The sequence below is a fragment of the Pipra filicauda genome, unplaced genomic scaffold (genome assembly GCF_003945595.2).
Source record: "Pipra filicauda isolate LSUMZ 115617 unplaced genomic scaffold, ASM394559v2 scaffold14_size4853619_pilon, whole genome shotgun sequence".
In the NCBI taxonomy this organism is placed as follows: Eukaryota; Metazoa; Chordata; class Aves; order Passeriformes; family Pipridae; genus Pipra; species Pipra filicauda.
The window spans coordinates 4,642,600-4,655,980 of NW_024103985.1; the positions used below are offsets into that span (position 1 = coordinate 4,642,600).

Here is a 13,381-nt window from a genome sequence, read left to right on the forward strand (position 1 = left end):
CAGTTCCTTCCCAGTAGCTGCTGCCCCACTTGTTAATGGTTTAAAGGCAGAAGAAGAACCTTTCCTGTGCGTTCCCAGGCTGAAGCTGTTCTGGGTGAGGGGGCTGAGTGCGGGTTTCTCCTCGGAGCCGGTGGCAGTGAGTGGGACTCCCTGTGAGAGGAGGGAGCAGCCCGGCTGTGTCTGGGGGGATCCTGCTCAGGGGGATTGCAAGTACAGATTGTTCTTCCCATGCCTTGGCTGCTCCATTGGATCACAGAGAGAAATAAACACCTATTGCACTTCCCCTCTGTCATCACCAGCCTCATAAGCTGCCTATGTTTAGTTTTCAATTGGGGAAAAATGTGCCTCCTCACAAACATCTACAAATCCAGAGAAATGCACAGAGGCAGATATTCCTTCTGTTAGCTCTTCTGTGCTTGTGCCTGGGTTTCTTTCTTGTTTTCTTTTATACTGAGTCTCTGATGTGAGATATATTACTTTCTGCAAGAGTACCTGGTACTTAATGTTCTTTCCCTCAGCCTGTGCTCTGGTTTGGTGTAAGTCAGGCTGCATAATAAATTGAGGGAGTGAAAGGCATTTGGGGTGTATAATACTGATTTAATACTACTCAAATTTACTTATGAGGGTAATTACACATCTTTAATTGGGTTTATTACCTTTTTTTCTTCATTTGATGGGTTACATTTATTATATTAGGAGGTGTTTTACTATAGCAGTCTTACAGTGTTGCTAGATTTGTTCCATACAGTCCTTTTCGAAAGAGAAACAGGATATCTTTTATTTGCAAAAGGCATCCCTACTATTATTTGAATATTTCTTGATTATTAAATTGAAGTTAACACAGATGAGCTGGGAAAAAATGCTAAGTCATAAATCATCTTGTTTATTTAAATTATCTTCTGTTCAGCTTTTCCTTGCCTCTGTGGTAATTCCTTTCCGTAGTGGATCACTGCAGTTTGCACTTGCAGGCTCTGGAGCAGCTATTGCCAGTGTTACTGTTCCACACTAGACAGGATATAAATTTTTTATGTTGACTAAATCAACAACAAAACAGTTTTCTGCTGTTAAATTTTCCGTGTCAGAAGCCTGATCTAAGAGACTGAAACTACGTTTGGTGGTCATTTCATGGTCCAAATTATTATTACCATGAAATGAGCCAGATTTTAGATTAAATAACTGCAACAGTAGGTCTTTCCTGCTGGTGTTGTATATAGACAGTGTGAGAATATGGGTGTTAAGTGCATGTCAGTCTCCTCCTTCTTCTGGTGTCTTTTTTGAATCCCAGATATAAAGGCCTATATTTGTAGGTAAACTGTCAGTCAGCACTCCTGTCCTAAGCCTGCTCATTCCAGGTGTGTGTGGGCAGCAGTGGGATGGGCCAGTGTGGGCCAGGAGCTGTGGACATGCCTGGGCAGAACAGGGCAAAGCAAACACCATGGACATTTGAAAAATACCTGGGTTTTTTTCTGAGCCTCTGCCTTAGCTGAATTTGCTCTCAGTCTGTTCCTCTCTGGTGGCAGAAGGCTAGTGTGGCAGGAGGGAACCTGAAGGAACCTGAGCTCAGCCCTTGGCAGTTTTTAGGTGGTTCCAGTCCAGTGGATTTTGGTGTTTTAACCATGTGGCCCATAATTCAGACTTGTCTCAGCAGAGGATTCACTCCCGTTTTGGATCCTCTTGTGTCTCCTCTCAGGGGACAGAGCCTGGCAAAAGCAGAACCTCAGTCTTGCAGTGTCTTCACGTTTCCTCTTCAGTGTTTGGCACAAAGTTCCCAGCTGAACTGTAAAGCCTTTCTGGTCTTTTATCCAAAGCAGACGCCAGCTGCAAACTGTGGGGAATGTAACACTTGTATAAGTTGTTGAGGATTAAATGTTTAAATCCCTCACCTGTTTACTCAGATGTGCCTGTGTTGAAGCCAGGAGGAAGATGATAAATGCACAAGCTCTTTCCCCATTTTATCTGTGCTGGAATATGTTTTGATCAGTGCCCTGAGACAGGTGGTAAGTGAGACCCATGCCATCCTGAAAACTCAGCTGCCTGGCTCAGACAGATGGAAGGCAAGCTGCCTGCAGTCAGCCAGTCTGGCAGAGTACCAGACTCCTCAGTCCCGGGAGTAAAGAGCTCTTGGCCTCCTGAGAACCAGCGACTGGATCTGCTGCAGCTCTTGTTGCTCCTGTTCTGTGTCGTGGCTTTTCCTTCCCGGCACAGCTGCTGCTGAAAGTGAAAAATGGTGTTTGGCCTGCACCAGTCTGACTCAAAAAGATGATTTCTTTACTCTCCTTGTGTGTAAATGTGTTGGTGATCAGGGTGTGTTTAACTCCCTGATAGACATGTGCTTTTGACTTCTCTGTTGGCCGGTCCACCCTTCCCTGTCCTTGGAGCCCCTGGTCCAGGAGAGGACGTGGGACGTGGCCCAGGCTGCTCAGACACTCGGGGTCTGTGGCACTTCTGCCCTGTGCTGCCTCAGCAGTTGTTTTGCTCCTTTCAGACGATCTGTTTTGGTAAACTCCTTCCCTTCAATGCTATTAAACAGTGGCAAAGCTGATATTATACAAGGGAAGCTCTGAATATTTCAGCATTCTTTTTCTTTAATTGCAGTATGGTTGGTTTGTGGTTGGTTTTGTTTGGTTGGGTTTTTTCCCCTGTTTTTTTTAACCACCTTCAGCCTTGATCTGTGTTCAGTCATGTGACTCTGAATTGATGTGATAATTGCCCTCACTGGGCTTTCTTGTGGAGCTCTTAAGTCATACCAGGATCTCAGAGTTTCTAGATAATGATTGGGGTCTTCAAGGGTCAAGTGTTCAGGTGTTTTCTTTGCTGCCTTGTACAGTCGTGGAGTTTTGTTACCGGTGCATTAACCAGTGGCTCTTGACACTGTTTCATCCTCACAGGTGTGTTGGACCTGACCTGTGTGGGCTTCCTTCAGCAATTGTGTTTTTTGAATTCATCCTTTCTCTACAGGTACTTGAGAGCCGCTGTCTTGTTTCAAAGTAGCTGTCTTTGTGTGCTGAGATGGGGGTGTTAGATGTGCAGTCTCTTTTTTCTTTGAGGAGGTGGTCCAGCAGGAGCAGGTTGGGGTTGGCAGGAACAGTTATAGGTGAATGGTTCATGTAGAGATGGACTGTATGAACAGTTGGAAATTGTAACCACCAGTTATGTGGTGCTCTCTCTTCTGTCATGACAGCATTGCAATTTAAAGTCCTAACTGAAGTTTTATTTTGGCAAATGTAATGAAACCAAGGAGCTTTGTGTGGCACAGGGAAGAGGATACAGAGTGAGGAAGATGGGCCCATCTGTGTGGTTCTATTTGGAGGGCTTTATGGAAATAAAGCAAACAAACTGCATCCCGAGACAGTAATTATCTTTGTGTATTTGCACGGATGAGGGGAAGAGAGAGACTTAATTGTGCAGGTGTAATTGAGGTGGTGCACAGTTATCTTGTGGCAGCTCACAGGACTGAGACATGCTGAATTGCAGGTTACCAAGTCCAGTAAGCAACAGCTGTGCAGAGGGCAATTATTAAAATTAATCTTCTGCTCCTTTTCTTTTGTGCAATCAATAAGAACTCTTAACATGAGGATGAGTTTGAGAAATGAGATTTTGTTGCAGTTTTAATGCTGGTTATCACAAATTTCCATTTGTGAAAATAGAATTTTGCTTGAGGAGTAGCTAAAAAGTTTTGTTAATCCTTCTGCCCTGTGTACATGCATAAAAGTAAATCTTTTCTATGTTGTTGCTTTCTTCTTGGAACGATGGAAACAGCTTTGTACTCTAACAGAAGATAGGACTGTCCAGGCAGTGTAAATTACTGTGCAGAGCATCTACTGAATTATACATACACAAATACTGCATCGATAAAAGGATTTCTTCAGATTCATTCTGGGGTTTGGATACTTGCCCATTTTTATCCTTTCATTCAGTTTATGGTCTAGAACAGCAATTAAAGCAACTTAAAGTCAGGAGAGGCACTTTTAACATTAAAAGCGTTAATTGTACAAGGCTAAGTTCAGTCTCCACCTCCAGTGCTCCTCTCCCCAGAGCCTGGTTTAATTAGCAGTCCCTTTGGGATAACAGCACACTCCGTTTTCTTTCTGAGTTCTGGGAGTCTGTACTTGAGCATGACATCAGAAATGGTTCAATAACATCACTCAGTGCCTCAGATGAAAGATTTTAAGAATCATTTTGTAGCAGTTAAAACCACTTGCTTGACTGTGAGAATGGCAATACTGAGACAGTAATGAACCTGTCCAGGAAAAAACAGTAAGGTAAAAGGGTGCTGATGTTTTGACAAAAAGTTACACCTGAGAAGTTGGTTTATGGTAACATTGACTGAGAAGAGTGTTGGAGTACACTGTTGTGAGCATCAACATTGAAGTGTACTGGAACTTCTCAGATGTGCTGAAAAGTGTCTGTGGTCTCTGCCCAGGCCTTGAATGCCTTTAATTAGAGTTTGGTTCGTTGCAGAAGTAGCAGCATTAATGAAGATCAGTGTTTCCTACTGAATGTAATCCAGCTCTGCTGTAATTGTTTTGCTAAGTGACCAAAATGGAAGCAATCTGTTTGATGGCTTGCAGTTCCTGTCATCATTTCATTGCCAGCCAAACAAACACTGTGCTGGAGTCCCATCGCTGCCGAGAACTCCACTATGGTTAATTTTCAAGTTACTACAAATAAATTATTGGAAATTGTAAACACGCTGCCCCTAATGATGCTTGTGATACTAAAAGGTTTGCTCACGGCTGAAATCACTGTACTGCCTCAGAGTTACAGCTGCTGAAATGTGCCTTTTTCCTTTCTTTTCCCCCTTCCTTTATCTGGGGGCCGTTGTTCCTCGCAGGGGCTACGAGGACCCCATGGAGCCGGAGATGGTGGAGGAGAGGATCCCGTACCTGCACGGCGGCTACGCGGCGCCGCTGGCCCAGCCCGAGCGGGGCAGCATGGCCAGCATCGACCGCCTGGGCAAGCGCTCCCCCTCCATCGACAGCATCCGCAAGGACCCCCGCTGGAGGGACCCCGACCTGCCCGAGGTCATCGCCATGCTCAGCCACCCCATCGACCCCGTCAAGTCCAACGCCGCGGCCTACCTGCAGCACCTGTGCTACGAGAACGACAAGATCAAAAAGGACGTGAGGCACCTCAAGGGGATTCCCATCCTGGTGGGCCTGCTGGACCATCCCAAGCCTGAGGTCCATCGCAAGGCCTGCGGGGCTCTCCGGAACATCTCCTACGGGAAGGACAACGAGAACAAAGTGGCCATAAAGAACTGTGATGGGATCCCCGCGTTGATCAGACTGCTGCGAAAAACAAACGACATGGAAGTCAGAGAGCTAATTACAGGTCGGTGTCTGTGTTGTCTTTAATGAATTAGTCTTTAGAACAGTCCTTTCAGCTCAGGAGCCAGAATTTCTGGAGATGAGAGCGCTGAGGGGGAATTTAGCTCCCTGGCTGCAGCTGTTTCCTCAGCTGCACCACGTCCGCGGTGCGGGAGCGCCGAAGGCACACGGGGCTGTCAGGAGAGGATTGAGATTGTCTGTGCATGTGGGGCACTTGGCTTTCCTGGCTGCTGAGAGATGGATGATGCTTTCTTGGATGTAGCATGCAACTGCATGTGGTTGAGTTACTGGAGCCTAAATGAGTTATAGCGACTTCATTGGCAGGTAATTTGTAGTGCACTTGCCCTCAGCGTGGTGTAATCATGAGGTAAGATATGCTAATCTAAATCTTTCCTTGTTAATCTCTTACAAAACAATCCTGCTGCCATGTCCCTGCTCCTTCATATTTATGGAACAGTCAGTCTCCTCAGGAACACTTCCAGCCTGCTGCTGGGGACTCTCAGGCTGTATATAAAGTTGCAGCAGTTCTGGGCTGAAAAACTCAGGTTTTGGGGAGTGTAGGGCCTGCTTTTGAGATGCTCTGGACATGGGTTGGTTTGTTGCAATGATGGGAAAATGGAGAATTACATTTTAGGTTACTGAATTCATGCACACTTTGCAGGGAGTTTTCAAACATTTATAACTCCATTATTTAACCTGTTTTTGTTTGAACTTAGTCTTGGACATTATCCAAAAAGAGTAATAAAGTATATGCCAAGTTTCAAAGTTCAGCCATTAAGTGGAAAAGGGTGGAAAAGTATGTCAGCTCATAAAGTAAGGAGAAAGATATTGTTCTTCAGTCTCCCATAAATCATGAGGAGTGGAATGGATTTCCCTTTCTCTTCTCAGCAGCCGCAGGGGATGTTTGGATGGAGACCAGAGCAGTTCCAGTGCATTTCAGTGCCAGAATAGAATTTCTCAGAAAGCTTGTGAGGGTGAAAATTGGTCCAGGGCTGAAACTGTTTACTGCCTTATCAGTGTTGGATTCTGCAGGCAGACCTTATTACAAACATGGATTAAGCCATTAGAGGTAAACATCATAATTCTGTAATCTCTGCAAAAAATTATAGTAGCTCTCCAAGTTTTTACTGGTAGTTATAATTCTCTGAGATGAGCGATGGCCTTGGGTGTTCCATCTGTTCTTCCCCAACCATTACAGGATATTTAGCAAACTAGGTCTAAATATACAGTGTTGAAACTAGCAGGGATATTTTTCCAGTGAGCTGGCAAAGGAGAGGTGTCTCTTGTCAGAGAACCTCCAAGTAGCACATGCTGGCTGTGCTTTGAGAGCTGGCTGTGCTCTGCCTCGTAACATGGAAACTCTGCAGGTAGTATTTATATTCCATTTGTTGTGCTCATTTAGTAGGATGGCAGACTGAAATTTATTTATTTTTTTAAATAAAGAATATCTGTTTATCTGCTGTTCTAGTTTAATCAAAACTCATTTCTGGAGCGCTGAGAAGCAATAAATTTATTTCCTTATATTCAAGAAAGGTGAAACCAGTCTATAATTTACTCTGAAGGAATATCATTATAATGCTAAGTGGTAATCAGTCACTTCTGAGATGACAAAAACAAACTGGATGTTTTTCCTTTTCACTATAAATGACGATTGCTTTGATTTCCAGTTGATTAACTAGCTTTACAGTTCAAATGCATTTTATTTGGCAGTAGTTCTTGCTAATTAAATGCAGTAGTTTTATTCCACTTTGCTTTTTGTTATTTAGAGCTCTTTATTTCCTCTTACTGGAAAACACCAGGAATACTAAGGGCATTAACCTAAACAGATGTCCAGTACCAGATGATGTGCATTTAATCTGCACCTAACCAGGAATAATTTCATTGCACCTCTAAAACTGTCTCAGCAGATCTGGTGTGAGCCATTCAAGCAGCAGCACAGGAGAGGAGTATTCCAGCAATGCCTCTGTGGCTGCTGCTGCTGCTCTGGCAGTCGTGTCCAAAGCTCTGGCTGATAATGTGCAATTGTCCACTCGTAAAATGAGCTCCAGAAGTCAGCAGGGAGAAACAAGAGCCAGCTTGAAGTGCAGAGGGAGCGTTCAGGCAGGGCTGCTACAAAAGGCCTGTGTTGTGCAGCCTCAGGAATTCTGAGATCAGTTCTGCTGTTCTCCTGGAAGCAATCTCAGCTTCCTATCTTGGGTGCTTTTCCCTAGTGATAAACCCAAGCCTGCCTTTGCCACCAAAGTTTTTCATTCTGTCTGGAGTGAAATCTCTGGAGACTCCACCAGCAATGCAATGAAAAGAGAAGGGAACACAACAGCATCCAGGGTTTGCTTGTTTATTGCTTTTAACAGATTGAAGTTCAGTGTGACACACTGACTTTTCTGTGGTTTAATATTTCTTTAACTCAATACTGGCTGCTTTTCAACAGCTGAACAGTAATCATCAGCTCATCCCAGATGTGGATAAATGATAAAATAATCCTGCTTTCCAAAGAGACTTAAGTAACTTAAAGAAGTTGAAATAATTCAGTTGTCTGAATTCAGGAGCACTTCCAGGCTTGCAGTTTTGGTTCTCTGGGTGTGGCACACTGCCTGCCTGCAGGACAGGAGGTCCATGGCAGCACGTGGGACACACTGTTTGGAGTGGCTGTTTTCTGGCAAGAGACAGCACCATTCCCATCTAATTGGAGTCAGTCCTTGGCTTTAGTCCAGCTCTGTGGCCTCTCCTTGCTTGGGCTCTGCTGCAGCACCACAGCTGCCCAGAGCAGGATGGATCTGCCTCCAGCTGGGTCTGGCACTGGATTCATGGAGGGGGGAAAAGCCACCCCAGTACGTTACAAACAGCTCAGGGGTGGATGCAGATCAGGGGAGCATGAGGGAGGAATCAGATGTGTCGTGTCAGTGCTGAACAGGTGAGGTTTGTTGGGTCAGGAGTGTGTTCATTTGACCAATCCCCAGGATATCTGTTTTTGGAGAACTCAAATTAGACAATAGTATTGGCATGGAATTTTGGAAGCAGACTGTGTACTACACACCACTACTGCCAGACTAAGCCAGTCTGTAGCTTCTTTCTCTCAAGTAGCACTGGTTTTAGAAGAATCTGAAAAACTTCTCTGGTTAGTGCCAGCTTTGTTTTACCAGATGTTCTCAATATACCTGCAAGCAACACTAAAACATGATGTCCCTCATCTATGGGACATAGATGGAGTGTGTAAAAAACACCTTCAAGACTCAAGATACATTCAGAAAATACCACAGATCTCACTTTTCTTTCTTTTTAAAGCATGGAGTTACAAAATGTTATTGCATTGAGAAAAGCTTGATTTAACTGTTAGGGTGTCCATAAATAAATCATGAGTGGAGTTGTGTTGAGAAATATTCCATGAATTTCTTACTTGCATCTCTTTCTAGGCTTGCAGCTGTACTGCTGAACTCTCAGTGGATCATTTTCTTGAGAAACAGAGAAATGAGGATTAGGCTGATAAGGAATGAAATCTGTTCTGATTGGGAAAGCTACAAAAGTTTTATCTTGAGTGATAAGGTTTTTGTGGAGGAAATGTTCCCATCAGATATGCAAGACCAAAATTCTATTACATTCTTTGAAAAGCAATCAGAAGTTGGTCGCTTTAATGAATAATTTTGTTCTTCGTGAGAACATTGGAGTAATTTTGTTGTTTAATGACATTGCACTGATTTTAAGTGGTGCAGGACGTGATTTTCCCGCTGCCAAATTGTCTGTAATTGAAAAATGATTGACCTTCAAAATACTGTGCAGATGAAATATTTTGCTGTGATGCTTGAGTGGTGACTGGCAGATGGATGAGCGGGCTCAGAATTCCCACCCCCGGGCACGGGGTGTTGGGATCCTGTTTGTTGGCTGCTCCCCGGGGGCTTCTCTTGGAGTCCCTGCTGTGGTCACCGTGCTGGGCACAGTCCAGTTGCTCCTTCCTTTTCCATTAGAAAGCCTGTCAGAGGAAGGTCCCTTTTCCTGGTGTCCATGTTGAGATTCCCAACCTGAGCCCCCCCGAGGGTGCACAGCTCCAGCCTTTGGGACTTCCATCCCAACAGGTCTGTCAAACAAATGCCTTCAGGACCAACGTGCAACAGGTGCCCAGGGAATATATTGCAGAGTGCTTTATTTTCCTACATGATAAACTATCCAGTATGGACCACAGGAAAGGAATGAAATGGCTTCTGGTTTCTGGGTGACATTGGATTTTTCCAAATAAGGGTTCCCCCTGGGTTTCAGAGTAGCATGTGTATATTCTGCACAGTTTCTTCAGAAATCTGTCCCCAACTCCAAGGAGGCAGAGTTTTAGGAAATTAAGGCTGTAGCCCTAATCACTTTTAATATTACATAAGTTATGTTTAGAGTATTTTGTTATAAATTTTTACAATAATCAGTGCTTTTGAAATAAAAACTTGTAGCTGTTGTCCCTGGTTAATATGTTGAAAAATCAGGGATGATGGTTGTAGTTGGAAATAGGTGAGCATATTACAAATAGTATTTACAAATAAAATATTGATCACGACTGTGGTCATCATCTGAAAAGCAATAGTTCACCCTTGTCTAGTCCTGAAACTCCTGCAGTGTGTGGTCCAAAAGGCCAAGGCTTTTAGTGAAAGAGCCCAGAAAATTGAGATAACTTCATTTCCCTTGTGCTGCCGTGTTAGTGACATGATTTCTCTGGAGTGCTATTCATTTGAATTGATTAAACTTAGAGTTTTAAAAACAGCATTTCCAGCTTGTTAGATCATTAGTGTGTTATGCTAATAGAGGCAGGGAATGATTTTTAAAGATGAATGTCAAACTTACAGGGATTTTTCTTTCTCACTTGGATTTTTTCTTATGCTGCAGAATGCTACAGTCTGATCTGAATTTGTTCCCTGGCTGTCACTATCAGTGTCTTCCATAGAATTTGTCTTCTCTAGAGCTGAAAGGATGCTTTTGATTATTGATTTTATAATTTTGAATTAAAAAAATGTATTGTCAGTGTGTTTATTTTCTGTATCCTTTCCTGTGGAATATTCTCCCCCTGAAGTCAGTCTTGAACCTGAATTTTTAACCACTGCAAATACCAAATGCTCCATTTATGGTCCTGTGAAGGAACCCTGGCATAACCCTCCACAACCAGGGAATTCTGCACCCCCTGTTCTCTATTTAAATCTAGGTTGGCTCCAGAGATGATTATCCTATATAATTTCCTGGGGTTTATCCATCTTGTTCAGTGCTGGCTGTTCAGATTTTGCATTTGAATTTTGAAGTCCTGAGCCAGCCATGCATTTAGGGATTTAATTGTAGTTATCATTTTTATATCAGTAAGTCTGATATGCTTAAGGAATTGGTATTTAATAACTAAAGATTGTCTAGTGAAGTATTTAAAATTAATGGGGTAGCTTACACGTCAGTTTTTATAGTCTTATTATAAATATTGACTTGCATTTATTTTTTATGTGTTTTATGTTTTTTAGACAGTTTATTATGAGAAGTAAAGGCTTTCTTCAGTAACAGAATGGAGCCAATTAGCCTTTTCTGCTTGGTTTTGGTTTTTTTCTTATTCTCTAACAACTGGTGTTTTGCAGCAACAAAAGGGTGATTTACTGTAACAGGTATAAAGAGAAAATTAATTCATATTTTACCTACACAGTCTTGTTTTAAAGCTAAAAAAGTAGGTTATGAAAGTCTCATGCAGTGTGTTGTCTATGAATGGCAAGGGCAGTAGGCCAAAAAGGCATTATTTTTGTATGGGTTTAGAAGAAGACTGAAGGAAACATTCTGGTGTTCGTTCTGTTGTCTGCCTCCAAGCTTCTTTATTAGTTACTATGGAATCCCAAGTCTAAACAGGTGCCTGGGTTTTGTAACTCACTTTGGATGGGAGACACCACAGATTTGACTCAAAAATGGTGGGTTTTAAAGCTTCAGGAGGTTGAACCCAAAGGTCACACCTTTGTTGTTCCGGTGCTGTGCTGGGAAGGTGTGAGAGGAGGTGCAGGGCTCAGTTTGCTCTGGAATATGCACAGATTCGTGGCTGTAGTGACACAGGGAGCCTCAGGTTAATATTGTATCTGCTGAGGAAGGATTCCCTGCATGTTCTGTGGAATCCAGCTTTTCCATTTGTGTCTCTGAAATTGTGCTAGTCCTCACACTTCTCCCTGGAGAGCAGAAGTGTGTGTCTGGCTGCCTGCAAGTGTTGTTACTGACAGTTCTCAGATGGTGCCAGGCTGGGGCTGTGCAGAAATTGTCTCTGAAATGAATGTTCTGGTTTAGTCCCACTCTAATGAGGAATAACTGTCAGGACACTGGTACAGGTCTGCTGGGAAGTTGTATCACTTACCTAACACAGGGTATTTTGTAGTTGTAAAGCTGTTGTTCCATTATGCTGTTTTTGATGTTTGACTTCTGTCTGCTTTGCCTCATAATTGAGGTAAAAATGAAAAGACAGAGGAGTTTTGGTTTTCAGCTTCTTCAAGGAATCATATGCTTGTGGCACCAGGAGGTTTGAACACAGATATTTGCCTGTGACAGGAAAATGTGAAAGTAAATAACAGAGAGGAGACTTGAATGAAATATTATCTAGTGCAGAAGATAAGCATAAGATCAATGATCCTCCAGAAATTCATCCCTCCCAGGACTTGCTCAATATATTTGTCTGCTGCACTGGATGAATTTCTACTTGAGGCATAGCTAGTCTTTAAAGTGTAACAACATTTGTATATAGCAGAAAAATCCTATTAATCTCCAGTAGCACATCGCTTTTATGTACTCTGTTTGTAGGGCTTGATGAGTTCAACAGTATTCGTGTCTTGATAAAAATGTATCCATGCTTTTGAAAGGTTCTATTTCAGCAGCTGTGGCATTTTCCCTAAGCTAGTGCTGGTCTGGCTCCTCACCAAGTTGTTTTGCCTTTTTGTTTAGTTTTGTGCTTTAACCTTGGAGCGATTCCCTGTGAATCCAGCGATCCTGTTTAATCCAGAGATTTTGAGTAGTTGTTGTTCTCTCGTTATTTAATAATCACTGTTTCTCCTGCAGGCACCCTGTGGAACTTGTCCTCCTACGAGCCCCTGAAGATGGTCATCATCAACCACGGGCTGCAGACGCTGACCAACGAGGTGATCATCCCCCACTCGGGCTGGGAGAGCGAGCCCAACGAGGACTCGAAGCCGCGCGACGCCGAGTGGACAACTGTGTTCAAGAACACCTCGGGCTGCTTACGGTGAGGCACTGGGCACTGGGCACCTGGGCACCTGGCTCTGGGCACCTGGCTCTGGGCACCGGGCACTGGGCACCTGGCACTGGCTCTGGGGCTGCATTTCATTGACAGGAGTCAGATCAGAAGGGAAGGCTCCCACGTCCTTGTTTTTGCAGGGATGTCCCCATCCCAGTGGCCGCAGCAGCAGTGCCTGGGGGGCTTTGCCTGCCACAGACTCTCTTGTAGGACTCGCCAGGGGGGGTCTGTGCAGTGGGGTCAGTGTGAGGAGCTGGTCGTGTGTCCAGGTCAGGGGCAGAGGGTTCATGGAGGGCACTATAACACAGTGGAGGTGACCAGGTGAGGTTAAACCACCAAGCTAAGGACACAAAAGGCACTTTGCAATGTGAACTGTGCTGCAGGTGCTGAGAATCCCAATGACACTCACTGCAGTGGGGTCAGTGGCTTTCTATGAACTTTTAGTACCTTTCCTGCTTCCCTTGATGGTGCTGGTTTTATTTATTTGAAAACTGTGTTTTCAGATAACTCCCTCCTTGGGTTTTAGGTCCTTTCCTATGAAAAGGCATTTTTTGCAGTTGTAAGGGAAGTAGTTTCCTGGAATTACACAGACCTTGAAATACGGATCCAGTTTTAACCTTTTGAGGACACGCTCCTACTTTAATCAAAGGTGACTTAGGACCCATGGGAAATTAGAACTACTGACCATTTAGGAACCTGGATATTCCTTCTACTTTTCCTTGCAAAGGAACCTTTTCTTGTTAGATACTGTATTTGCATTTCTGAAAGCATCTGGAGAGCAGGACAGTACCTGCTGGAAGCTGGGGTCAGGAGGAGTCTGAAACCC

At 43.7% G+C, this 13,381-nt stretch overlaps 1 protein-coding gene across 14 annotated transcripts in view; it reads left to right on the plus strand.

Moving 5' to 3' along the window:
* The window catches only part of ARVCF (ARVCF delta catenin family member), a 236,322-nt gene that overhangs the window by 163,053 nt on the left and 59,888 nt on the right, over nt 1-13,381 (plus strand). For all 14 annotated transcript variants that reach the window (XM_039378914.1, XM_039378916.1, XM_039378913.1 and 11 more), the window contains 2 exons: nt 4,835-5,334; nt 12,360-12,543. In XM_039378914.1, the coding sequence (XP_039234848.1) occupies nt 4,835-5,334; nt 12,360-12,543 (684 nt within the window). The remainder of the gene's footprint in view (nt 1-4,834; nt 5,335-12,359; nt 12,544-13,381) is intronic.